The 26,893-nt window shown below is 44.0% G+C and overlaps 1 protein-coding gene across 1 annotated transcript in view; it reads left to right on the forward strand.

Annotated features, from left to right (window-relative positions):
- Positions 1–2,950: 2,950 nt before the first annotated feature.
- The window catches only part of armc9 (armadillo repeat containing 9), an 84,105-nt gene continuing 60,162 nt past the window's right edge, over positions 2,951–26,893 (forward strand). The window contains exons 1-10 of the mRNA XM_083766877.1: positions 2,951–3,049; positions 3,486–3,662; positions 4,549–4,674; positions 5,216–5,386; positions 8,317–8,472; positions 9,215–9,307; positions 11,263–11,287; positions 11,581–11,738; positions 19,691–19,789; positions 23,096–23,131. Of these exons, the coding sequence (XP_083623003.1) occupies positions 3,588–3,662; positions 4,549–4,674; positions 5,216–5,386; positions 8,317–8,472; positions 9,215–9,307; positions 11,263–11,287; positions 11,581–11,738; positions 19,691–19,789; positions 23,096–23,131 (939 nt within the window). The 5' untranslated portion in view covers positions 2,951–3,049; positions 3,486–3,587. The remainder of the gene's footprint in view (positions 3,050–3,485; positions 3,663–4,548; positions 4,675–5,215; positions 5,387–8,316; positions 8,473–9,214; positions 9,308–11,262; positions 11,288–11,580; positions 11,739–19,690; positions 19,790–23,095; positions 23,132–26,893) is intronic.

Raw genomic sequence — 26,893 nt, forward strand, 5'->3', positions numbered from 1 at the left:
ATCTCGATTTTCCTCCACAAGAACTGAGATAACATCAAAGAGCTTGACTTAAACCTCTCTTAAAGAGTCAAACTAAAATAAATTAGACAGACAATTATTGCTGGCTGCACGATTCTTGCTCAAATTTAGAAATGAGATCGCATAGGCGCCTGAATAGATCACAATCTTTTTCCGATTGTTCGTGCAGCACTACTGGAGTTTTGTTTTAAATGTGTTTTTTTTTATCTTTATATTTTTTCTGTCTACACCTTGTGGACACACAACACACAAGCAGTATCTGGTCAGACCCGTTAGTGGTCAGAAATGTTCCTGTGGTCCTTGTAGAGTAGACTAACATTGGTCTTTGGCTGGTTGCAAATGTTGTGCATGCAATGTTGGCCTGTGTTATTCAGCTATAGCTCACAATGCATTGTAGATAGGCTATTTTCAAATATCCAAAATGTATAGGCTTAAGTGGTTGATGTATGTTTTGTAATAATAATCAAGGTCTACAAAGTAACGAAAGTGTTTAAATGAAATAAAGTAAAAAAATAAAGCAAAGCTCGCTTTAAACTAAGAAACAGAACATAATCAAGCTTTAGTATCTTGCTTGATTCTGTTCTGAAACTTAATTCTAAAATTGCTTAATATACAATGTATGTGACACACATACCTCTGAGTTTACACTGCTGCGTGACAGCGTTCTGGAGTCCTGACACTAGGCTCAGCATATTCTGCTTGTCTGCAACACAGTCCACAACAACGAGTATGTGTCAGACTAGTGATTTCAGGTGAAATGTCAACATAAATGTGAGCTTGGCTCCTAAAACCCAAACCACAAGGGTCACCATGCAACTCCTTGGGTCCAAACGGTTGTGAGGAGTTGCATGGTGAGTGACCCTTTGGTGTGGTTTGGGCCATTGAATTCAACCAGTTGAATCACTTTGGATGACTTGGGACGACGTCATGTGCGTCAACGTGCAACAGAACTGGACATATCACACCGCTGGGACAACGCTAAAACCGTCTCGACCCTTTGGTGTGGTTAGGGCTTTAGATGGGAATGGGAATGGACAAATGTCCATAGACCTACAGAGCTCAAAGAAATATGTTAGTAACATAGACTGTAAAAAAAAAGAAAAAAGGTTAGTAAGGCTATTTGCTGGTTACTTATCCATTTCCATTCCAAATAGTTTTTTATAAATATCTTTGTTTTAGTTAATATATACGGTAGATAAAGAGGCTGGTGAATGTGATTTATCAGCCAAAGCCATGGTTTACAGGGGGTTTCAACCATATAACTGTAAAAGTTTTCAACAATCAAACAAGACCACAAGAGGGCGACAAATACAGAGATATCTGTTTATCTATCTGTTTAATCTATCTGATAGCTGTTTTAAGTACAATTTACAAGTTTAAGTTCATATTATGCAGCTAGAAACTCATGACACGAGACAAAAAAACTATTATCAAACTCATCCTATGAACTTAAAACATGATAGGTCTATACAGACTAAATACAATGTAATGAGTATAAACTCACCCTCAGTTAAACATTTCTCTTTAGAGAGAGATAGTCTCAGAGCTCTGTCATTGTCGTCCAGCTTCATGTCCAAAAGGAGGTTGCGGCCATTCAGTTCTATTATTTTCTATTGGAAAACAATATATTTGTTATACGATTTTGTATTGAATTGAATATGAAGGACACACATGTGGAAACAAGTCACATCATGGCTATCTTGGGTTTAAATCAGTAGCTGAAATGTGTAGTTTGTATACTTTCCTGAGAGAGTATAAATCAAGCAACCAACCGATATCAATCAATCAAAAACAACAACAAAGGAAAACAGGAATTCGAATGCAAAAATGATGATCTTTATATTGTCAATATTCATTTGTCGTATAAAAATCCTGTTAAATGTAGGTCAATGTTGTGTTGTTTGTTCTTGTGTGAATGAATTAGCACATTAGATTAGCATAGATGTAGCCTATATTTACTGGGGGGGGGGGGGGTCCATGAAATAAAACGGATTTAATTAATTTACCTTTTCTAACTGAACGAAGCGGTCCGTGAGCGTGTCCACATCAACCCACGTGGAGTTTAATGCCATGCTTTGCTTTCAGTCGCTCTGACACATTAATAATAGTAGGCTAGTGTGAATAATATTATCGATGAGCTACAATTAACTTAAGTCAAGTGTGGTTTCACATTCAGCCCGGGCAGAGTCATAAAAGGAGCGCGTGTGTGCTGCGATGGCGGTATAGCCTACTTCCGTCGCGCGCCAAAGATAGCAAATGTAGTAATAGTTAACCCTCTAAGACCAGCATTAATTTCTACTTGCAAAAAATAGATTTCAACCTTACTACTACTTTGTACTACTAGGACTAAGACTAAAAAAATATGTTTAAAAAAAATAAAGTTTGATGAAAAATGTATAATAATTATATAATAATATAATAAATTATATATCTTTCACAATAATGAATAAAACATGTTCTAGAGACATTCTAATGATCACAAAAAAACATATATTACAATTATTGTACCTACTTTTATTAGGGTAAAGGTCAAAAGTCATAGGTTAAAAAAAATTCAAAATCCAGAAACTTTTAATTTGTGTGAATTTCAGCCTCTGTGGGGGGTATTTATATGCAAATATCATGACCAATGGCATTGAAATGGCATTGCAATGAACATTGAAAAAAAAAAAAAAATAGTAATTAATTAAAATATAACTTGTTGCTAAAAAGCAACGCTGGGTCTTTAATAGAGGGTTAAGTAAACATCTTAATTTGGTTGATTTTTATTCCATTAAAAATGCTCACCATCGTGTTGTTTTGTTTGTAGTTACTTCTCACTCCGAGTCTGTAGGCGGCGGTAATGCACCCGGAAGAAGACAGAGGGACAGCTGGTTGCTAGGTGTTTTGTTGTGGCGTCCTGTTGCTAGGTTTATTTATCTGTGTGGTTCATGAATAGCACTATGGATTGTATACTTACACATTACTTATCATTACCGACACACTGCCATATGAACTAACATCCACGGGCAAAGACATGTTGCTGTAAAAGGTGAGACAATAATAGTTGTTTGTAACATCTTCGTAGCCTGTGTAGCTATCTTAACTTACCATCTGCTTGCTACCTACTTAGCATCTTGCCATTGTTGACATGCCATTACTAATTAGTCATTACACTTCAAATTAAAGCGTACGTTTATCACTAATATTCTGTGAATTGGATATGAATGGAAAGCAGCCATAGGCTTTCTTGGGTTTAGGTTTAAACCCTCTTAGCAGACCTTGTATTGCACTGTACTTTCCTGTGCCCCCCCCTGCAAACTGTTAATAAGGTATTCTATCAATCAACCTAAAGGCCAGAAAATGTTAGTACACAAATACAACAACCAAACGTTGTGGGCTAATGAAGCTGCTTGTTGTCACAAGAAGTCGTGCTGTTCAGAAACAAAGCAACAGCAAACTAAAGTTCTCATGCATTTCTTCTGCAGCTTCTGAGGAAAGTGGTGGTCATCACTATCGGTGTTGTTATTACTATGGACAGCTGTGCGATGGATGGGCCTGTATAACCCATAGGCGTTGTTGGTGTTCCCATGAGTTCCAGGGAAGCAGGCGAGATGGGAGACATCTTAGCCAATGAGGCTGATCTTCTTACCATGATCAAGGAGGTATGAAATATGAACACTGCCGTTTAATAGATGCTCTGCTCTGCCGTGCGTAAATAGACTAATGCAACTGGGATTCCGGGCAGTGGTTCCCAAGCTAATTAGTCTGTGATCCAAAAGAGAAATGAGGCGTTTGTCCCAGGAGCCACACTAGTGAAAATAGCAGATCGTCTATTTTCATTACTTTGTTTGTTTTCATTACTACATTTGTTTTCTAATTCATGGAATTTATTTAATTTGTCTTTATTTCTTGATGACATTTTAATCAAATTGTTTTTAATTCATTACAAATGTAGCTCTTTTGGGGAATTTTTTTTAAATAATTTGAAATAATAGCCTAATAATTAAAACAAAGTGCAGGAAAAAAACAACGGGACCCATAAAAATGTGTCCGTGAGCCACAAATGGGTCCCGACCATAGAGTTATTATAACTCTATGGTCCCGACCCACTGATTGGGAAACAGTGCCCTAACCTAGGGGGTCCTCAGAGTTACTACTGCCAAACCCATGTGTGATAGGGACTATTTTTACATCAACCACTTGAATGGGTGAATGCAATTATGCGCAATCTGTGTAAAGCGCTTTGGATATAAGCGCTAGATAAATGCACCATTTACATTCACAATATATTAAAAAAATTGAAGTTCCACTGTATCTCTAAAGGTGTCTGTGCGCTCTATTTGAATTGTACTATTTGTTTGTTCTGTAATTAAAAAGTCCTCCCACAGGCTCAGCTCCACAGTGTTTCATTTATTTTAAAACACAGATATAAAAAAACACAACGTTTCGGCCATAGTAGGCCTTCATCAGGTGACAGGTGCGCAACATACTCATTTTTTGTTTGTTCTGTACCCATCTTTTTTTTCTTCTTCTTCTTCTTTTCACCAGTACCTAAAGTATGAGAAATTTGAGGACACAGTCTACAGCTTTGACAAGGAATGCAAAAACAAAGGCAAGCTTGTGTCCAAGCCTCAAGGAAACACACTTAAAGACTCCAAGAATATTATCGTTCAGGTAAAAATCATACTTTTGTCCTCCTAATATTATCCTAATAACCCAGTGGTTCTCAACCAGTGGACTGGGGACCACCAGTGGTCCTTGAGGGGGTTTCAGGTGGTCCCCATGCTACATGAGAAAATGTACAGTTACATTACAAATTTGCATGACAAGAAGTCTACACAATTATGTAAAATAATTATTTTTTATCAACGTTTGCCTGTTATCTCTCCTATGGTACCACATCATAAAACTATGGACCAAACTTATCCAACAATAACAACATATAACTTTACTTCTGTAAACATGTGATGTGACAATAAAGCTGTTTATTAATCCTGGCTGTGCCTATACACTGTTTTATTTCCTCGTTTACATGTGATACCAGCTTTCACCTAAATTGTAATTGAGTGTCCTTGACATGAAATAGTTTGCGAACCACTGACATAGAAACATAGGTTTTTTTCTGACAACTGTCATGATTTAGAAGACATTTGTAGAGTGGAACGTAGGTGTAATTGGGCTAACCAACCTGCCTGTTGACTTGCCACCGCCGCAGAGAGACCTCCTCAGCTCCTTCGAAGACGGAGACCACCAGGTGTTCTTTGAGCTGTGGACAGAGAACGTCCCCGCCGACCTCAGGGAGATGGACGCCCAGGCCCAGAGGCTCGAGTTCTACCTCCAGATCCATTTTGCCATCTACCCCTTGAGGAGCCACCTCGGAAGACCTGTATGTACACTGTGTTTATACTGAGGAGCTAACCTGACGCTGCCAGATGGGGGCGGTATTGGGTAACCATGTTCCCCAACACAGCACTCATCTGGGATCTCTCAGGGAGTTGAGCTGACACAAATCCGTTCCGTACCGAACCAATCAGCGTGAGCTAAGGGCGGGATATGTGCGAAACCGGATGTGAAGCTATATAGACACGTCAATATGATTGGTTGTGTTTGCATGCCCACACGGTGATAGACAGACGGTCCCATCCAATCATCTACCAAGTATCTTGAAAAAAAGGAACAGCCCCGTCATCGAATTTGCTTCCGCGATCCCAGATCCCAATAAGCTGTGAAACAAATTTGTGTAGCAAGCTTCTTGGATCTGGCAGCGTCAGGTTACTGAGGAGCCACCTGTAGCTCACAACGCGGTGCGAAGCGTCGCGTTGTGAGCTTGTAGATCGGCTGTTTTCACTAGTGTGGGTCCCGGGTGAATGTCTGATTTCTGTTTTGGGTCACGGGCTAAAATGTGTGTGTACAAACTGGTGTACAATATTATTACAATAATCACAATATTGTTTTAAGATATATTTTTTTTTTGCGGCTTATGCCTTTTATTGATTTTTTAAGGGACAGATAGTAGGCTGACAGGAAACGGGAGAGAGATGGGGGGATGACATGCGGTAAAGGCCGTGTCGGGTCCGGGAGTCGAACCCGTGGCACACCGCGACTGGATCACCAGTCCGGTGCCCAGACCGTTACGCTACGGCCTGGGCCCACAATATTGTTTTAATCGTCATAAAATGTTTCCATGTTGAAAATATGAATATTTTCAAAAATAGTGGAAATGGCAATACAAGCTCTGCTATTTCCACTCTTTTCTTTTTTTCTCCATTAGATACTGGTATGTCACAAATTTCTTTGCATTGTCATATTTGCCCCGTGCGACTAAGTTCCAAGCCTAAAAGGAAAAACAGAAATATAATTTGAAAAAATAAAAACTAACCAGGTGCTCGATGGAGATATATAAACATGTGATGATGATAAAAAGGTGCTCACATGGATCAAACGGGATCAAGGCTTAACCCATTCTGACCTGAGATCAGATTCATACGAGGTTTCCGCCGGACACACACTGGTCTGATGAACCCATTCTGACCTGAGATCAGATTCTAAAAATGTCAGTCGCTCTTCGATTTTTCAAAAATAGCAGACCTACAAGCTCGTATCGCGCCACTCGGTGGCGCGATATGAGCTTGTAGATCTGCTATTTTTCAATAGCTAAAGCATAACATGATGCCAACACCAAAATGCGTGCCCGGTCAGAATGGGTTAAAAAGGCAACTGCCAACATGTTTCGACCTAACCAGTCTTCATCAGGGCAAGAATTAAATATAATTTGTTTTCATAAGTTGCAGACAGTGTTCAATGACAAAAATACAATTGAATCGTTAAATCACAACGCAACACTATGCGAAGCACTACTGTAAGCCATCACAACCATATTATAAGCATCTCTCGTGTGCATTCCAATTCTGGAATCAGTATAATAATCGGAATATAATATCATACACTAATACGTGTATTCAAACTTGTAAGTGGTTGAATACTGCCTGTCCAGTCAGTGTAGTCTCATAACAATCTCCTAACACAGATAATGCATACTTACCGGTATATTATATTTCATAGCACATTATTACACATGCATTCGGCGTGCATACTTTTAGTAAACTAAATAATGCGTGTGCATTGACTCGGTATCAAAATATGTCCGCTCAATCTAGACATACAGTATGCATGTCATGATAACGAACAAGCATCAAATCATCCTTGGCCACTAGATGTCCGCATTGCACTATGGTAGCATCCATTTATCAGCAATACAGTACTCCATTGAGCAGTTTGATTTGATGAAGTGCTTAGATAAAGTGGAGGTGTGCTATTTGTAGGGCTGTCACGATTACACATTTAAGTTGACGGTTAACTATAGACGAATAACAGCTTAACCCATTCTGACCGGGCACCCATTTTGGTGTCGGCATCATGTTATGCTTTAGCTATTGAAAAATAGCAGATCTACAAGCTCGTATCGCGCCACCGAGTGGCGCGATACGAGCTTGTAGGTCTGCTATTTTTTGAAAAATCGAAGAACGACTGACATTTTTTGAATCTGATCTCAGGTCAGAATGGGTTCATCAGACCAGTGTGTGTCCAGTGGAAACCTCGTGTGAATCTGATCTCAGGTCCATCATTTATACATTATGGATAATTCGTGTGTACTTTATTCGTCTATAGTACCCTCAAACGAATGATTGCGATTAACAATTAATTTAATTGTGTTTTGGGCATTGGACATGGGAACATTATGAATTGGGCATAGCAGTGGCTGTGGGTTTCCGGGTTCCACTGAAAAATCATCCATTCATTTTTCCCATAGAGATTTACACAATTATTTACATACATTATTTTAACCCTAGAATCAATCCATCCAGGATCCTTGTGAATCTACTATGCCATTATAGGTGGAAATATGCAACATTGTCCATAATTATCCAGAAAGTATAAACTAGGTCTTACGTGGTTAAAAACTGTCACCTCTCTTCTTGATAATCACTTCTTGTCCTGACCCTTGTGTCTTGCATCTTTAGGCTAGAACAGTGGATCCCAAACCTTTCAGGTTTTTTTAATTTCTTTTTTTATTCATGGGATTTCTTAGATTTGTTTGCTTGTTTGTTTTGAAATGTATTAAATACTTTGAAAAGTAGGAAAAGAAAAATGGGATTTTGTTTTATTCCAGTCGTGACCCATAAAAATATTCCGTGACCCAGGATCGTTCCGGGTGCTTGTTTTTTTTTAGATCATATCAGCTCTCTCTCTCTCTATCTCTCTCTCTCTCTCTCTCTCTCTCTCTCTCTCTCTCTCTCTCTGTCTCTCTCTCCCCAGGACCAGGCTGCGTTCGAGGAGCGGATACCCCGGTTCAGGCAGTACCTGGAGACGTGTGGGGCAGCTCTGAGTCAAACTACCGAGTTCCTGCCTTACTACGCCCTGCCGTTTGTCCCAAACCCCACCATCCACCCCTCCTTCAGGGAGCTCTTCCAGGTGCCGTTTGTCCCAAACCCCACCATCCACCCCTCCTTCAGGGAGCTCTTCCAGGTGCCCTGGCACATTTCCTCTCCGGGCACATTCCTTCCCGAGTAGCTTGATATGCCCCGAGTGTGTTGTTGCCGCTCAGTGCCCTTGCTTTCCCTTGGGTACAGTGTGCCCCTATAGACTAGATTTATTTGGCAGCAGTTTATACTGCTCGTGGTAAGAATAGAAGTAGTAGTACCACACATAGGAGGAGTAGCGGGCATTGTTGTTTTTATAGCGGAAGCTCCAGTAACAATTAGTACCAGTCACAATAGCAGCAGACAGCAGTAGTAGTTACCTTTACAACTAAATTGATTGATTTGGAATACTTTATTACGCAAAAATGTAAACTGAAGGCACTGAAGTAGTAGAAGTACAGTAACAAAATTGGGATAAAAGGATAACACAGAACAACTTGTTTCCATTGTGGTCTTAAGTATTCAACTCATCAACAGAGCATAACATGTTATCACATGAATACATGTATGCCATGAACACCACAGACAAGGCAATACACAGAAGAACACTGTAACCACAGCACAGCTCACGCGAGCGGAACAGAATATTGTTCTTTTACATAACAAAACACAGATGTAAAAAATGTCAACAACAGTCAGTATTCCATGGCTATTATCCTCCCCACCCACCACCCCGAATGTACACAGCTGTATTTATTCAAGAGCCCTTTTACTAATAAGTCATGTTTGTTTAGGATGCCTGGATACCACAATTAAGGGGGAGGCTGGAGCCGTTTCTCTCGGCGACACTGAAGGCGTCCAACACTCCACGGCTGCTTAGTTTATATGTATCCTTTTGTCCGCTGTGGCCAAAGTTTGGGAAAATGACGACGGCAGTACCAAAAGAAATGTGATAGTCGAGGAAGGACTTGTGTGCCTGGAAGGGGGGTTGTTCTGGTAAAGAGTAAATTGTCTCAGTCGAGTGGAAACCTCATATACCCAACCCTTTTACTTTTCAGGATTCCAATTTAAATAGCATCAAAAGTAGTAGATCTACAAGCTCAAAAGCGTCGCTTCGTACCGCGTTTCGAGCTTGTGGATCTGCTGCTTTTGATGTTTTCGTGTGACGCTGTAGTATGATCATGTAGGGCGTTAATTTACGCAAAAAGTTAAAATACGGAGATGAGAGGTTTCTGCCTGACGGCAGCTAAATGAGTACCGCACAAGTGGTTTCCATTCGGTCGAGTGCCTTGAACCTCAACAGTGGAACAGTGGTACTACTGGGCAGCTCCCCTCTACAGCTGTGCGTTTAAAAGCAGGGAGCTTGAAGAGCGAGTGTGTGTGTGTGTGTGTGTGTGTGTGTGTTCAGTCAACCCTAATAGAACAAGATTAGAAATTGGCACAGTGTAATAAGGAGGTCTAGACATGTTGGGGTAATGTTTGAAATGTTTTTCTTCAAGGTTTCCTTTTATTCACCAGGGGTGTAATATCGGTAGCAGTACCTCTTTCAAACACTGAGCTGCAAACAAAGCGCACAGATCAACTTTTCACATTAGTGCTGAATTGTGCCCCATGGCGCTGTGTGTGTGTCTGTGCGTGTGATCCTGCCAAATGGCCAGCGGTTAAAACTCACTCTGAGACTCTTGACACTCCGCAGAGTCGCCTCACAAAACAACAGCCTTCACATTAAGTACAAGTTTTTGAGCCCCCCCCCCAGGCAGAGAAAGACTTTCTAAATAATAAATCATCCAGTGAAGAGGCGAACAAGCCACGTTACTTCAAGTACAGACTGGCTGCCACCGCCTCCTTTCCTTCTCCTGGCTGAGAAGCACATCTAAGGGCCGATTCATACTCCTTTTTAGTGCCAACATAAAGTCGGTTATGGATGGGTCCCCGACCGACCTTAGTTCGGCTCTATAAAAGTAAATTCATTAGTGCCAAAGTCGCTTGTAAATATTGGAGGTCCTTTACATGAATATGTTTGTGGCCGGGAAATGAGCTTCGCACAGCGGACACATATCTGACTGGTCCTCACTGGCCGGTGTGTCCTCATCCAGCCGAACCGAATAAAATGTGTAAAAAGTTAAGTATGGATGGAAGATGCCAAATATATATATAATAATCCAAACCTTCTTCCAGGCAACTAAGGACATTCAAAAGGTCACTCAAAACTGGACGTTTCGTAATCCACAACCACCCTCTCAGATTGCTCCTCATTGTTTTCATGTTTAAGAATGAGCTACAGGACGTTCGATCTCGGCATGACTCACTGCGACCTGAAGTCACGTAGGGTTTTAAGGTCAAGGGAGAGAAAGATAGGGATTACCTGTAGACAATTGTTACCGTGGATCAGCTTCCTCGCGTTGTAAAATTCTATCCCGAGCTACAATACGTTCGATTGCGGCAGCATCCGATCTCGGTATGACTCACCGCGACTCACCTGAACTCACGTTGGGTTTTAAGGTCAAGTGAGAAAAAGATTACCTCAGTAGACAATTGTTACAGTGGATCAGCTTCCTCGCGTTGTAAAATTATATCCCGCTCTGGCAGATTAACATTACAGTAATATTATATTATAATCTCTACCAAAGAAATGGTTAGTTATTGGTTATAATAATGGGGTGCTGAATCATTCAAGGTGTGTCCTGTGTGTGGCGAGGATCATTTGGCAGAATGCTGAAATTGAATCTGTTCACTTATTGGAAATTGTTTTGAATGAATATCAACAATTTATTGTGATGAGCGGCCATTGTGTGTTAAACCTTTTATTTGGTGTGTATTTCCTTAACCACACTGTGAATAGAAAGATGGTGGGAGGACTACCAAAGGTACTGTATCTGTCATGAATATATATATATATATATATATACAATCTGTGGTTTGTATGAAATACTGTGAAAAGACACCATGTTGCACTTCTCTTCTTCTTTTTGCATTGGCTCGTGTGTGGACATGTGCATGTCCAATAGGCAGCTAACAGAGCACCATGTGACATGTGCATGTCCAAGAGGCAGCTAACAGAGCACCGCAAATGAATGAAACTGGGCAAAATTAAAATGATGTGAGCGCATTTAATTTCCCTTTATCAACGTGCGTACTGTGTTGTACGTCTCCATCACAGAGGCCATGCAGCAGTTGCAGCTGCAGCTCGTGGAGTCCGAGCGGCGAGCCGCCAGCTACCTGAGGCGGTTCAACGCCATCAAGGCCGACTACCACAACCTGATAGGAGTGGCGGCCGAGCTGGTGGACTCGCTGGAGGCCACCGTCAGCGGGAAAACGGTAGGGCCGCAGCTTGGACACACTAACTCGCCACCTAGAATAGGTGCACTGCAAACACACACACACACACACACACACACACACAGACATGCTCATCATGTGCACGTTGTAACAGTCAGTCGGCATTTCGTCGCTGTCCGGAAGAAACCACCTAACTCCATTTTTGAGGTTTGGGATTTGTTTCCATAAATTATCAATGATATAATTGTTTTTTTTTTTTGCTTTCGTCTTTATTTTATGTATTTTATAGAGGGATAGACGGTAGGCTGACCGGAAATAGAGCACCGAAGTCCTGACGTAACTCGCTCATCCCGACGATTCCCCTGGTTCGCGGAAGTAATGTCTCTATGGAGAATAACATGGGGTGATCTTAATATCGTCTACTATAAGCGTTGTGGTCCAAAAATAAACAAGCTGTCTCGGCGTTATTGTCAGGGAGGTGTCTCTGTATCGTTTGCAACAGTCAGTCACTCATATATGATACAGTCTGCTTCTAGCGAAAATCGAACTAATTCAGCAGCAGTAACATTAGCGTTTTCTCTCAGTCAGTTGATTCTTCATATCCATATGAGTGAAGCGGCCGGGATGACATGTTTATTTTTCAAACACAGTTGTTATATGAGGCGATCTCAAATCGCCTCAATGGGGATTTCAATGCAACTAAACAAATACATGAACCTGGGGACTGACGCCCTCTACTGAAAGTGACGTCAGACTTCGGTGCTCTATGGGGAGGAGATTACATGCAGTAAGGGCCGTCAGGATGGGGAGTCGAACGCTGCCACTGCCAGACTGGATTACCAGCCAAGGTGCCTGGACCGCTGAGCCACGGCCCAGGCCAAGGTGCCTGGACCGCTGAGCCACGGCCCAGGCCAAGGTGCCTGGACCGCTGAGCCACGGCCCAGGCCAAGGTGCCTGGACCGCTGAGCCACGGCCCAGGCCAAGGTGCCTGGACCGCTGAGCCACGGCCCAGGCCAAGGTGCCTGGACCGCTGAGCCACGGCCCAGGCCCATCAATGCTATAATTGTTACGTCTGTGTGTTGTAAAAAAATAAATAATAACCAATGGAAAGTATTAAAAAGTGCTTCGGCTAAAACCTCCTAACTCTGTTGGATCCTCAAATTGTCTGCCAAACCAGCTAACTCCACCCATTTAGCCATCTTTGTTTTCTTCATAAATCAGTGCTATTGAACACCCTTCAAGTCTGTATGTTATGGCTAAAACAATGAAAAGTATTAAAATGCGCTTAGATAAAAGAAACCTCCTAACTCCTTTAGCTGGATGTTTAGTTTGTTTTTTGTTTTTCCTGAAAAAGGAACATTTTGGGGTTTCTTCCAGACAGCAGAGATATAAGTTGGTTGGTGCCACGATGCGGTGCTTCGTTTAGTTTGTTGGTGGCACGATGCGGTGCTTCGTTTAGTTTGTTGGTGCCACGATGCAGTGCTTCGTTTAGTTTGTTGGTGCCACGATGCAGTGCTTCGTTTAGTTTGTTGGTGCCACGATGCGGTGCTTCGTTTAGTTGGTTGGTGCCACGATGCAGTGCTTCGTTTAGTTTGTTGGTGCCACGATGCAGTGCTTCGTTTAGTTGGTTGGTGCCACGATGCAGTGCTTCGTTTAGTTGGTTGGTGCCACGATGCAGTGCTTCGTTTAGTTTGTTGGTGCCACGATGCAGTGCTTCGTTTAGTTTGTTGGTGCCACGATGCAGTGCTTCGTTTAGTTTGTTGGTGCCACGATGCAGTGCTTCGTTTAGTTTGTTGGTGCCACGATGCAGTGCTTCGTTTAGTTTGTTGGTGCCACGATGCAGTGCTTCGTTTAGTTGGTTGGTGCCACGATGCAGTGCTTCGTTTAGTTGGTTGGTGCCACGATGCAGTGCTTCGTTTAGTTTGTTGGTGCCACGATGCGGTGCTTCGTTTAGTTGGTTGGTGCCACGATGCAGTGCTTCGTTTAGTTTGTTGGTGCCACGATGCAGTGCTTCGTTTAGTTTGTTGGTGCCACGATGCGGTGCTTCGTTTAGTTTGTTGGTGCCACGATGCAGTGCTTCGTTTAGTTTGTTGGTGCCACGATGCAGTGCTTCGTTTAGTTTGTTGGTGCCACGATGCAGTGCTTCGTTTAGTTTGTTGGTGCCACGATGCAGTGCTTCGTTTAGTTGGTTGGTGCCACGATGCGGTGCTTCGTTTAGTTTGTTGGTGCCACGATGCAGTGCTTCGTTTAGTTTGTTGGTGCCACGATGCAGTGCTTCGTTTAGTTTGTTGGTGCCACGATGCGGTGCTTCGTTTAGTTGGTTGGTGCCACGATGCGGTGCTTCGTTTAGTTTGTTGGTGCCACGATGCAGTGCTTCGTTTAGTTTGTTGGTGCCACGATGCAGTGCTTCGTTTAGTTTGTTGGTGCCACGATGCAGTGCTTCGTTTAGTTTGTTGGTGCCACGATGCAGTGCTTCGTTTAGTTGGTTGGTGCCACGATGCAGTGCTTCGTTTAGTTTGTTGGTGCCACGATGCAGTGCTTCGTTTAGTTGGTTGGTGCCACGATGCAGTGCTTCGTTTAGTTTGTTGGTGCCACGATGCAGTGCTTCGTTTAGTTGGTTGGTGCCACGATGCGGTGCTTCGTTTAGTTGGTTGGTGCCACGATGCAGTGCTTCGTTTAGTTTGTTGGTGCCACGATGCAGTGCTTCGTTTAGTTTGTTGGTGCCACGATGCAGTGCTTCGTTTAGTTTGTTGGTGCCACGATGCAGTGCTTCGTTTAGTTGGTTGGTGCCACGATGCAGTGCTTCGTTTAGTTTGTTGGTGCCACGATGCAGTGCTTCGTTTAGTTTGTTGGTGCCACGATGCGGTGCTTCGTTTAGTTGGTTGGTGCCACGATGCGGTGCTTCGTTTAGTTTGTTGGTGCCACGATGCAGTGCTTCGTTTAGTTGGTTGGTGCCACGATGCAGTGCTTCGTTTAGTTTGTTGGTGCCACGATGCAGTGCTTCGTTTAGTTTGTTGGTGCCACGATGCAGTGCTTCGTTTAGTTTGTTGGTGCCACGATGCAGTGCTTCGTTTAGTTTGTTGGTGCCACGATGCAGTGCTTCGTTTAGTTGGTTGGTGCCACGATGCAGTGCTTCGTTTAGTTTGTTGGTGCCACGATGCAGTGCTTCGTTTAGTTGGTTGGTGCCACGATGCAGTGCTTCGTTTAGTTTGTTGGTGCCACGATGCAGTGCTTCGTTTAGTTGGTTGGTGCCACGATGCAGTGCTTCGTTTAGTTTGTTGGTGCCACGATGCGGTGCTTCGTTTAGTTGGTTGGTGCCACGATGCAGTGCTTCGTTTAGTTTGTTGGTGCCACGATGCGGTGCTTCGTTTAGTTGGTTGGTGCCACGATGCAGTGCTTCGTTTAGTTGGTTGGTGCCACGATGCAGTGCTTCGTTTAGTTGGTTGGTGCCACGATGCGGTGCTTCGTTTAGTTGGTTGGTGCCACGATGCAGTGCTTCGTTTAGTTGGTTGGTGCCACGATGCAGTGCTTCGTTTAGTTTGTTGGTGCCACGATGCAGTGCTTCGTTTAGTTGGTTGGTGCCACGATGCAGTGCTTCGTTTAGTTTGTTGGTGCCACGATGCGGTGCTTCGTTTAGTTGGTTGGTGCCACGATGCGGTGCTTCGTTTAGTTTGTTGGTGCCACGATGCAGTGCTTCGTTTAGTTGGTTGGTGCCACGATGCAGTGCTTCGTTTAGTTGGTTGGTGCCACGATGCAGTGCTTCGTTTAGTTGGTTGGTGCCACGATGCGGTGCTTCGTTTAGTTTGTTGGTGCCACGATGCAGTGCTTCGTTTAGTTGGTTGGTGCCACGATGCGGTGCTTCGTTTAGTTTGTTGGTGCCACGATGCAGTGCTTCGTTTAGTTGGTTGGTGCCACGATGCAGTGCTTCGTTTAGTTTGTTGGTGCCACGATGCAGTGCTTCGTTTAGTTTGTTGGTGCCACGATGCAGTGCTTCGTTTAGTTTGTTGGTGCCACGATGCAGTGCTTCGTTTAGTTTGTTGGTGCCACGATGCAGTGCTTCGTTTAGTTTGTTGGTGCCACGATGCGGTGCTTCGTTTAGTTGGTTGGTGCCACGATGCAGTGCTTCGTTTAGTTGGTTGGTGCCACGATGCAGTGCTTCGTTTAGTTGGTTGGTGCCACGATGCAGTGCTTCGTTTAGTTTGTTGGTGCCACGATGCAGTGCTTCGTTTAGTTTGTTGGTGCCACGATGCAGTGCTTCGTTTAGTTGGTTGGTGCCACGATGCAGTGCTTCGTTTAGTTTGTTGGTGCCACGATGCAGTGCTTCGTTTAGTTTGTTGGTGCCACGATGCAGTGCTTCGTTTAGTTTGTTGGTGCCACGATGCAGTGCTTCGTTTAGTTTGTTGGTGCCACGATGCAGTGCTTCGTTTAGTTGGTTGGTGCCACGATGCAGTGCTTCGTTTAGTTTGTTGGTGCCACGATGCAGTGCTTCGTTTAGTTGGTTGGTGCCACGATGCAGTGCTTCGTTTAGTTTGTTGGTGCCACGATGCAGTGCTTCGTTTAGTTGGTTGGTGCCACGATGCAGTGCTTCGTTTAGTTTGTTGGTGCCACGATGCGGTGCTTCGTTTAGTTGGTTGGTGCCACGATGCAGTGCTTCGTTTAGTTTGTTGGTGCCACGATGCGGTGCTTCGTTTAGTTGGTTGGTGCCACGATGCAGTGCTTCGTTTAGTTGGTTGGTGCCACGATGCAGTGCTTCGTTTAGTTGGTTGGTGCCACGATGCGGTGCTTCGTTTAGTTGGTTGGTGCCACGATGCAGTGCTTCGTTTAGTTGGTTGGTGCCACGATGCAGTGCTTCGTTTAGTTTGTTGGTGCCACGATGCAGTGCTTCGTTTAGTTGGTTGGTGCCACGATGCAGTGCTTCGTTTAGTTTGTTGGTGCCACGATGCGGTGCTTCGTTTAGTTGGTTGGTGCCACGATGCGGTGCTTCGTTTAGTTTGTTGGTGCCACGATGCAGTGCTTCGTTTAGTTGGTTGGTGCCACGATGCAGTGCTTCGTTTAGTTGGTTGGTGCCACGATGCAGTGCTTCGTTTAGTTGGTTGGTGCCACGATGCGGTGCTTCGTTTAGTTTGTTGGTGCCACGATGCAGTGCTTCGTTTAGTTGGTTGGTGCCACGATGCAGTGCTTCGTTTAGTTTGTTGGTGCCACGATGCAGTGCTTCGTTTAGTTTGTTGGTGCCACGATGCAGTGCTTCGTTTAGTTGGTTGGTGCCACGATGCAGTGCTTCGTTTAGTTTGTTGGTGCCACGATGCAGTGCTTCGTTTAGTTTGTTGGTGCCACGATGCAGTGCTTCGTTTAGTTTGTTGGTGCCACGATGCAGTGCTTCGTTTAGTTTGTTGGTGCCACGATGCAGTGCTTCGTTTAGTTGGTTGGTGCCACGATGCAGTGCTTCGTTTAGTTTGTTGGTGCCACGATGCAGTGCTTCGTTTAGTTGGTTGGTGCCACGATGCAGTGCTTCGTTTAGTTTGTTGGTGCCACGATGCAGTGCTTCGTTTAGTTGGTTGGTGCCACGATGCAGTGCTTCGTTTAGTTTGTTGGTGCCACGATGCGGTGCTTCGTTTAGTTGGTTGGTGCCACGATGCAGTGCTTCGTTTAGTTTGTTGGTGCCACGATGCGGTGCTTCGTTTAGTTGGTTGGTGCCACGATGCAGTGCTTCGTTTAGTTGGTTGGTGCCACGATGCAGTGCTTCGTTTAGTTGGTTGGTGCCACGATGCGGTGCTTCGTTTAGTTGGTTGGTGCCACGATGCAGTGCTTCGTTTAGTTGGTTGGTGCCACGATGCAGTGCTTCGTTTAGTTTGTTGGTGCCACGATGCAGTGCTTCGTTTAGTTGGTTGGTGCCACGATGCAGTGCTTCGTTTAGTTTGTTGGTGCCACGATGCGGTGCTTCGTTTAGTTGGTTGGTGCCACGATGCGGTGCTTCGTTTAGTTTGTTGGTGCCACGATGCAGTGCTTCGTTTAGTTGGTTGGTGCCACGATGCAGTGCTTCGTTTAGTTGGTTGGTGCCACGATGCAGTGCTTCGTTTAGTTGGTTGGTGCCACGATGCGGTGCTTCGTTTAGTTTGTTGGTGCCACGATGCAGTGCTTCGTTTAGTTGGTTGGTGCCACGATGCAGTGCTTCGTTTAGTTTGTTGGTGCCACGATGCAGTGCTTCGTTTAGTTTGTTGGTGCCACGATGCAGTGCTTCGTTTAGTTTGTTGGTGCCACGATGCAGTGCTTCGTTTAGTTTGTTGGTGCCACGATGCAGTGCTTCGTTTAGTTTGTTGGTGCCACGATGCGGTGCTTCGTTTAGTTGGTTGGTGCCACGATGCAGTGCTTCGTTTAGTTTGTTGGTGCCACGATGCAGTGCTTCGTTTAGTTGGTTGGTGCCACGATGCAGTGCTTCGTTTAGTTGGTTGGTGCCACGATGCAGTGCTTCGTTTAGTTGGTTGGTGCCACGATGCAGTGCTTCGTTTAGTTTGTTGGTGCCACGATGCGGTGCTTCGTTTAGTTTGTTGGTGCCACGATGCAGTGCTTCGTTTAGTTTGTTGGTGCCACGATGCAGTGCTTCGTTTAGTTTGTTGGTGCCACGATGCAGTGCTTCGTTTAGTTTGTTGGTGCCACGATGCAGTGCTTCGTTTAGTTTGTTGGTGCCACGATGCAGTGCTTCGTTTAGTTGGTTGGTGCCACGATGCGGTGCTTCGTTTAGTTTGTTGGTGCCACGATGCAGTGCTTCGTTTAGTTGGTTGGTGCCACGATGCAGTGCTTCGTTTAGTTTGTTGGTGCCACGATGCAGTGCTTCGTTTAGTTTGTTGGTGCCACGATGCAGTGCTTCGTTTAGTTTGTTGGTGCCACGATGCAGTGCTTCGTTTAGTTTGTTGGTGCCACGATGCAGTGCTTCGTTTAGTTTGTTGGTGCCACGATGCAGTGCTTCGTTTAGTTGGTTGGTGCCACGATGCAGTGCTTCGTTTAGTTTGTTGGTGCCACGATGCAGTGCTTCGTTTAGTTTGTTGGTGCCACGATGCAGTGCTTCGTTTAGTTTGTTGGTGCCACGATGCAGTGCTTCGTTTAGTTGGTTGGTGCCACGATGCAGTGCTTCGTTTAGTTGGTTGGTGCCACGATGCGGTGCTTCGTTTAGTTTGTTGGTGCCACGATGCAGTGCTTCGTTTAGTTGGTTGGTGCCACGATGCAGTGCTTCGTTTAGTTTGTTGGTGCCACGATGCAGTGCTTCGTTTAGTTTGTTGGTGCCACGATGCAGTGCTTCGTTTAGTTTGTTGGTGCCACGATGCAGTGCTTCGTTTAGTTGGTTGGTGCCACGATGCAGTGCTTCGTTTAGTTTGTTGGTGCCACGATGCAGTGCTTCGTTTAGTTTGTTGGTGCCACGATGCGGTGCTTCGTTTAGTTGGTTGGTGCCACGATGCAGTGCTTCGTTTAGTTTGTTGCCGTTCTTCTTCAGAGTCTAGTGTACAATATGTGACGTCACTTCCACTGCATTCTCCGTAGTATGTTGACACGCAGAGTAAAGCTCTTCTGCATGCTACTGTTCTCTGATTAAATATATTGGCGCCGTGACCGTGAGACCTGGCAGTGGATCAGGCCGGGGTAGAGTGGATCAGTGGATCAGTGGATCAGGCCGGGGTAGAGTGGCCGGATGGTAACAGCAAAGTTACCAGTTCAAACCCGGGCTCCCCCACAACGTGCATGCATGCATTGCACACGCCGTTACACTCTCACACAACTTGGGCGAGTACGCAGACACACATGCACAAATACTGTAGCTAAAAGATATGCATCTGTCACATATCCTACAGAGAAATGACAATGAACCTCGTCTCACACTACCAAATGAGTCCTTTATATTAAACACAGACATGAACACAGCAGCCCGCCGGCCTTGTCTGCCTCCACACGTGCTCACACCGCAACACGAAAGCTCAAGAGGCCTGGCGTGTTTTCCGCAGATCTCCCTGGAGTACCTGCAGAGTGTGTGCGTTCGCCTGTTCAGCGGCCAGATGAGGCAGAGTGCGTCACAGAGTGTCGACTTCACCAGGCCTGGCACCGTGAGTGAGAACCTACAGCTCTCTCTCTCTCTCTCTCTCTCTCTCTCCCCCTCCCCTTCCATCTATCTCTCATTTTCACACTACACAAGAGGACAACAACACTTAATTCCTACAGGCATTCAGGTCAAGGTGTTCCTGCAAAACAACCGTGTGAAATGAAGTACAGCGTCTCCTCAGCACATCCTCGCTATTATTAGTAATGTCAGGAGCAATTGCCTCACTCAGGGTGGATTGTCTTATATGATGAAGCAACAATGAAAAAACACTAAAATATGCAGGCGAGGTATTTAGGTGAAAGTGAAGTGGAAAATTAAGTTATTCGTGTATTTTAAAAGATCCTCAATTAGTTGTATTCACTGTTAACCTGATGAACTTTAGTCATATACAATCAGATAGAAGGGATCCACCGATATGGAAATTCAATTGTTTAAAATAACAATTCAGCCGATACTGATATAACGATATGTTTATTACGTTTATATTGCTTTTATTTCCCCCTTTTGTGCCAGGGAAACAAATACATCTTCCATACAAGAAATAACTGTTCAGAATCTACAGCTTGGTAGGCTGCAGATAACCAACACACCAACATAGCAAATAGCAAATGTACAGTATGCTTATCAACGGCAGATAAACATCGGTTGATGTTTTATTTGCCGATATTGACAGATAACGGCAAATATCGGCACATACCGATATGTGGCCGATGATATATCAGTGCATCCCTAAATCTATCACCAGTTACATGACCAATACATCTGTCATGGATATAATACTATCACCAGTTACATGACCGATACATCTGTCATGGATATAATACTATCACCAGTTACATGACCAATACATCTGTCATGGATATAATACTATCACCAGTTACATGACCAATACATCTGTCATGGATATAATACTATCACCAGTTACATGACCAATACATCTGTCATGGATATAAATCTATCACCAGTTACATGACCAATACATCTGTCATGGATATAATACTATCACCAGTTACATGACCGATACATCTGTCATGGATATAAATCTATCACCAGTTACATGACCAATACATCTGTCATGGATATAATACTATCACCAGTTACATGACCAATACATCTGTCATGGATATAATACTATCACCAGTTACATGACCGATACTATCGAGAAGAATCAGTATAGTATGTCAAACCCACAGATGTTGTTGTTCATTTCCAAAGTGATCAAATTATTTTGTGCAATTAAATGGTCCGCTAGATAATGATAAAAAGTATGTAAATACCAATGGTATTTCAGGATATTGTTTACTAATTAATTACATTGTTTCTGTACTTTGGTGTTTAAACTTTAGCATTCCTACTTCATTCTAGTGTAAACTCTAAACAACTCTCCCCTCTCTCACTCTCTCTCTCTCTCTCTCTCTCTCTCTCTCTCTCTCTCTAATGCAATTTAAATAAAGGTGAAGTAAAACTAAAATGCACTAAACCGCATCAAGTTCTCCAGTTACCGTCAGCCAGCCTACACTGTGTGTATACGGATTACTCTGCACAGTCAAGCAACGGCGTCGGCTATAATGTGTAATATGCCTTCCGTCAACACCTACTGTACGTAAGCGGAGGATTGTCCTATTGACAAAAGGACATTATTGAGTGGCTCTCCTTTAGTTTTGAGTTGAGATGATCAGATGAATCAGACAAGACAGATAAATCAAGCCAGACAGTGCTTGTCAAAGCCACGGCATTCTGCATCCTGGTTTTACGTAACAAAGTGCAACAGGCTCAATAGAAAGTATTGTCATCTGAGAGTTTCTTAGAATTCACTCGAGTCGTGAGTGAGTCAGCACAAACTGTGCTTTTAGGCCCAAAGGCGTTTTACGAAACATACATAGCACCAGGTCAGGAAACCACTCTTTCATTCACCGTGGAGTTATGAGATAGTCACTGTTGCCGCTGTCTGATGGAATAGGGCATACAGTAGCAGTGGGTTCCATCGATCGATCCAGACCCCATACATTTTTCCAATATTGATTTACAAAAATATTTATATAAATTATTCTAAGCCTAGAATCAAAGCCATCCAGGATCCTGATCCTGAATCATGACCATAAAACCTTTGATTCTGTGGAGGGGAAAAAAATACCCTTTGTTTTGCAGTTTAAAAAAAAATGGCGTGGCTTGATTCTAGGCTTAGGAAATAAATGAATGTAGTCTGGATCGATGGAACCAGAAAATGGCCACCACTGCTATGCCCTATAGAATAGGACTATCTATGAATATGCACTTCTGCTAATTCTCCAGAATCAGAACTTACTCTGTAACTTTCAGGTCCTACCTGGGATTTGAACCCAGGTTTCCGCCGGAAGTTTTTACCACTGTGCCAATTGAGCATGCCTGCTTGCTCAGGGGAGAAATTAAAATGTTACCATATTCAGGCGGTATCAAAACTGTTTTGGTCCTCCTACCTGCCCAAATACAACCACCCCAGCTGTGTTAGTTATATTGTGTTAACACAGCGGTTCCCAAACCTCCTGACCTAGCTGACGCACATGGAAATATACATTTCATAAGCTATATAAAGTAGATACCGTAATTTCCAGACTATAAAACGCACCTGAATATAAGCCGCACCAGCTAAATTTAGGGGAAAAACCAAATGTGTACATATACAAGCCGCACTGGACTATAAGCCGCATAGAGGCCAAAGAGATAGATTTAGAAGGTCCCCTAGTGGCCGTTAGCTGTACAAATCCATAGATTAGCCGCACCGTTGTATAGGCCGCAGGGTTCAAAGTAGCGGCGTATAGTCCGGAAATTACGGGTACATACATTTCCTATTTATCCACATATATGCACATATATGAACCTGAATCTGGCATGCAGCATAGTCTATATTCTGCATATACTTGCCATATATTGGCATAATATGTTAATATATTTAAAATAAACGGGTGCACGCGCCACAGTTTGGGAACCAGTGTATTAACATACTATTGTGTGTAGCTTTAAGACCGTATGAATCATCTTTACTATGTCTAAAGCCTTTGACTTTCAAAATCAGCTGTAATTGCATCTGTCTCTCACTGTATAGTATGCCATTATAACTCAAAAACTCCTTTCTTTGTGTGCGCGTTTTTGCTTTTGTGTGTGTGTGTGTGTGTGTGTGTGTGTGTGTGTGTGTGTGTGTGTGTGTGTGTGTGTGTGTGTGTGTGTGTGTGTGTGTGTGTGTGTGTGTGTGTGTGTGTGTGTGTGTGTGGCCTCACGTGTGTGTGTGTGTGGCCTCACGTGTGTGTATGCATGTGATGCTCTGTCCATAAAGGGATATTACTCTATGAGTCCCTATGATGACGGCTATGTAAGTTTGATAGAATTTCATCTTTACATACTAACCCCACCCAAACTACTAGTTGTCTGTCTTGCCTCATTTCCCCGCCGTTCTCTTTATCTCTTTCTCCTCGTCTCTTGGTTCTTTACCACTCCTATATCTTTCTCCGTCTGCCTTTGTGCTACTTGCCCTACATTCTGCTCCATTTCCCTAGAGTTGGAGACTTTAGATTGCCCTAGTTTAATGCAATGTATGCCCTTGTTCGTTGCACGAATGGGGCCTATTATCCCCGCCGCTTCTTCCAACAAAGAAAGGGCTTACCTCTGAGAATGTCGCTGACATTAAACGTGCCCTGCCCCCCCCCAGCGCCGACCTCATTGTCACCCCACTACCCATCCACCCCCATTAGGTCTGGGAATGGTTTACCTGGTCATTTTAGTTCCACTTAATGGAAGGGGGGGCAATGTTCCTCTGACACTTGCAACAACACAATATCATTAACATTATTATTAGTTAATGATATTGTTTTCCCCCCATGTAAATGAATGTCCTTCTTGATCATATACTACATAATACAGCATCACACAAAAAGCATCAAAAGTAGCAGATCTGCAAGCTCAAAAACGTGGCAAAAAAAGCAACAGATCTGCTACTTTTGCTGTTTTTTTAATTTGGATCCTGAATTTGAAGCCTGTTCGATTGTGACTTTGGTGACACCCATCATGGCCTTTACTGTGACACCATATCCTTTAGCCAAAATGTGCATTTTCTACTGTCTCAGAATCAAATGGGCCGACAATAATTTGAGTGACTTGACTTCGTAATTGGCCTTTTCCCCTCAGACCAAATTGTCAACCTCGCACACAGATAATGTGTTGCAGGATGAACCCCACTGATTTTTAGCTTTACTTTTTTATTTCACTTGAATAATTCGGTTAAAATCCAACAGTGTTCAGTGAGAATGCTTTGTGTAATTGATCATTTATTTTGTGTCTTTTCCCCCACACTACTGAGAGCACAGGGTCACAATGTTGGTCAATTCGTTGAGTCTGGTCAGGTGGCAAAAAAAGAAAAAGGACTGAGATGGCTCAACTCACTAACCCCCACCTTCTCTCGCCTCCTTCTCTCATCCAATTGGTCGGTGTCCTTGTCACTCATTTTGCATGGTGCAATATTATTTATGGCATAGATTACACTCAGGGATTCAGCGGGCATGTTGCAGTAGATCACGCATGATGCACTCACTCACAGGAAGATATGCTTAAAAAAAACGTTCTAGTACAGAAACTAACATGATTCTATACTATGGTAAGTATTTGTGAGCACGTGGCCTCTAGGGGCTGCTAGTGGGGAATTTAAAATCTTTAGGCCAGGGGTAGGTGGGGCCAGGGCTGGACTGGGACAGAAATTCGGCCCGGTCATTTCAGCGTGAATTTGGCCCAGACCGGCCCACCACAACCGCCCGCTCCGTCGAGGCACACACAAACAAACAAGCCCTAATACCACCACTTTTACAGAACAACATAAATGATACAAACCAACAGATAACTACACAACCCTTTGTAGAGGGTTTATCTGTCACTCACTGATCCAGGTACAGTGAAATTATCATGATGGCACTGGCAGAATGGCAGCACGCCCGGACCTTTCCTGGTGGCCTGCCGCCTATTGGCCTGCCTGCCTGTCAAAAAAATAAATGTATTTTTATCATGGCGGCCCCCTATGGGCGCGGCCCACCGGGAATATGCCCGGTACGTCCTGTGGCCAGGCCTCGTTTTGGGGGGCACGAGTGCGGCGCTGACCAATGGTTAGCGTTGCGATATTTTTTTGGGCTTTTAACGTCAATTTATGGGAATATCTCAATTTAAAATATAGCTGCAAGCAGTGATAAGACACTTTAGGTCACCCAGCGGTAACAGACAGACACCATGAGTTATGCATGTTCAAAGTGCCTGTTATCGCTGCTTGCAGCTATATGTACAAACTTCTCTTCAACTGGGATTTTAGATAATAATGCTCCATAGAATGTGTGTAGAACATTTCACGAAAATTGCTCAAAAATCCCAGGAGAAAACTTTAAGGCATTTTTCAAACTGCTCAAAATGACAGACCAGCTTACTAGTCAAAGTGACAGATTTAGGTCTTTACTAATATTTAGAATAGTATTTAGCTGCGTTCAAAGCAGGTTGCTAAAGCCCCCCCAGATATGCATGATTTGTAGGAAATGTGTGTGAACGTGCACTGAATTCTGAGTGTCAGGAATCTTGTTTGGTCATTTTGCCTGCTTAGGACCTACAACATTGCAGTCTTAGTTCTTGTGGAAAACAGGTGTGAACATTGTGCCGGCAGCATCATGACATTGTTTGGATAATGCATATTCTGTGTTGGACTTTCTTTTGTGGCTTTCGCCTTTATTTTATATTTTCTTATGGAGGGACAGACAGTAGGCTGACAGGAGAGAGGGGGGGGATGAGATGCAGTAAAGGTCGTCGGGATCGGGAGTCGAACCCGCGGCACACTGCCAGACTGGATAACCAGCCAAGGTGCCTGGAGTGTTCAACAGGTGAACACTCCTCTGTTCATTTAAAACTAGTACACAAGTAGCCTATGCTGCAGAGAGAGAGAGATAGAGAGAGATTCAGCACAGTGTATTGTGAGCTCAAATGCTCACCATAGAGATAGTAGCAGCAGTGGTTCAGGGGATAGAGTGGCCACTCTGGAGCGGCGGTTCCCAGTTCACTTCCTCCTGGCTTTGTGTTTTAGCGTCCTTGAGTAAGACACAGAAGAACACCTAAGTGATGGTGGTTCCTTGCATGGGGCTGCCTCCACTGTCAGTGTGAATGTTTGTAAGCGGGTGAATCTAATTGCTTTGTGTATGTATAGGCCCTGCAGAAATGCAGTCCGTGTGCCGTGGGTGTGTCAGCCGAGCTGACAATATTCAAGTTGGTTAATAATTAATCATTGATGCCAGCATGGTTCTCAATAATGTTGTTGTTGTTGTTGTTGTTGTTGTTGTTGTTGTTGTTGTTGTTGGTGGTGGTGAGGAGGAAAATGGCAAGTCCCAACTAATTGTGCACTTCTTGATTTGGGGTTAGGGTCAAACCTGACACCCACTGGCCACAGTAACTATAGTGTTTGTAGAATAGGGCAGGTACTCCCAATCATCGCTGGTCTGGTTTACTATGATTACGCTATTTGAGAGTCAACTGCCTACAGTAACAGAGTAGACCCGCCTAGAGCCTAACTTTCACTGTGTAAGGTACTGTAAGCCATGCTTCGTAGCTCAGAGTTCTGGGCATTCATACTCGATACTCATAAGCGTGACAGACATTCCCAATTACTCCAATGATGAGCCAAAATAATCTGGCCCACAAGGGTTGTCTTACACTGTGTAAATGAGGCTTAATATTTCCCTTGGCCAAGTGACATTCCCCGTTGGCTGTGCAGTTTCTCAACCCAGTCGGACAGGAGAGATGGAGAGATGGCTGCTCAGCTATGTTTGACAGGAGAGATGGCTGCTCAGCTATGTTAACCCAGTCGGACAGGAGAGATGGCTGCTCAGCTATGTTTTCACGCACCCCCAAAAACCAGCAAGCTCCTCCCATAAAAACAGGCGCCCACTCTTGACATCATGTGGCAGCCAAGTGTGATCCCCCCCCCCCCCCCCTCCTCTACACCAAACCTCTTTGCCGAAAATAGTTCTTCTCAGAATAGGAATACTTCTAGGGTTCAAGTGGATAATGTAAAAAAAAAAAAAAAAGGTTCCTATCCTGTAGTAAGTCTGAGGACCCC

Source organism: Protomyctophum parallelum (genome assembly GCF_964188405.1).
Source record: "Protomyctophum parallelum genome assembly, chromosome: 6".
NCBI lineage: Eukaryota > Metazoa > Chordata > Actinopteri > Myctophiformes > Myctophidae > Protomyctophum > Protomyctophum parallelum.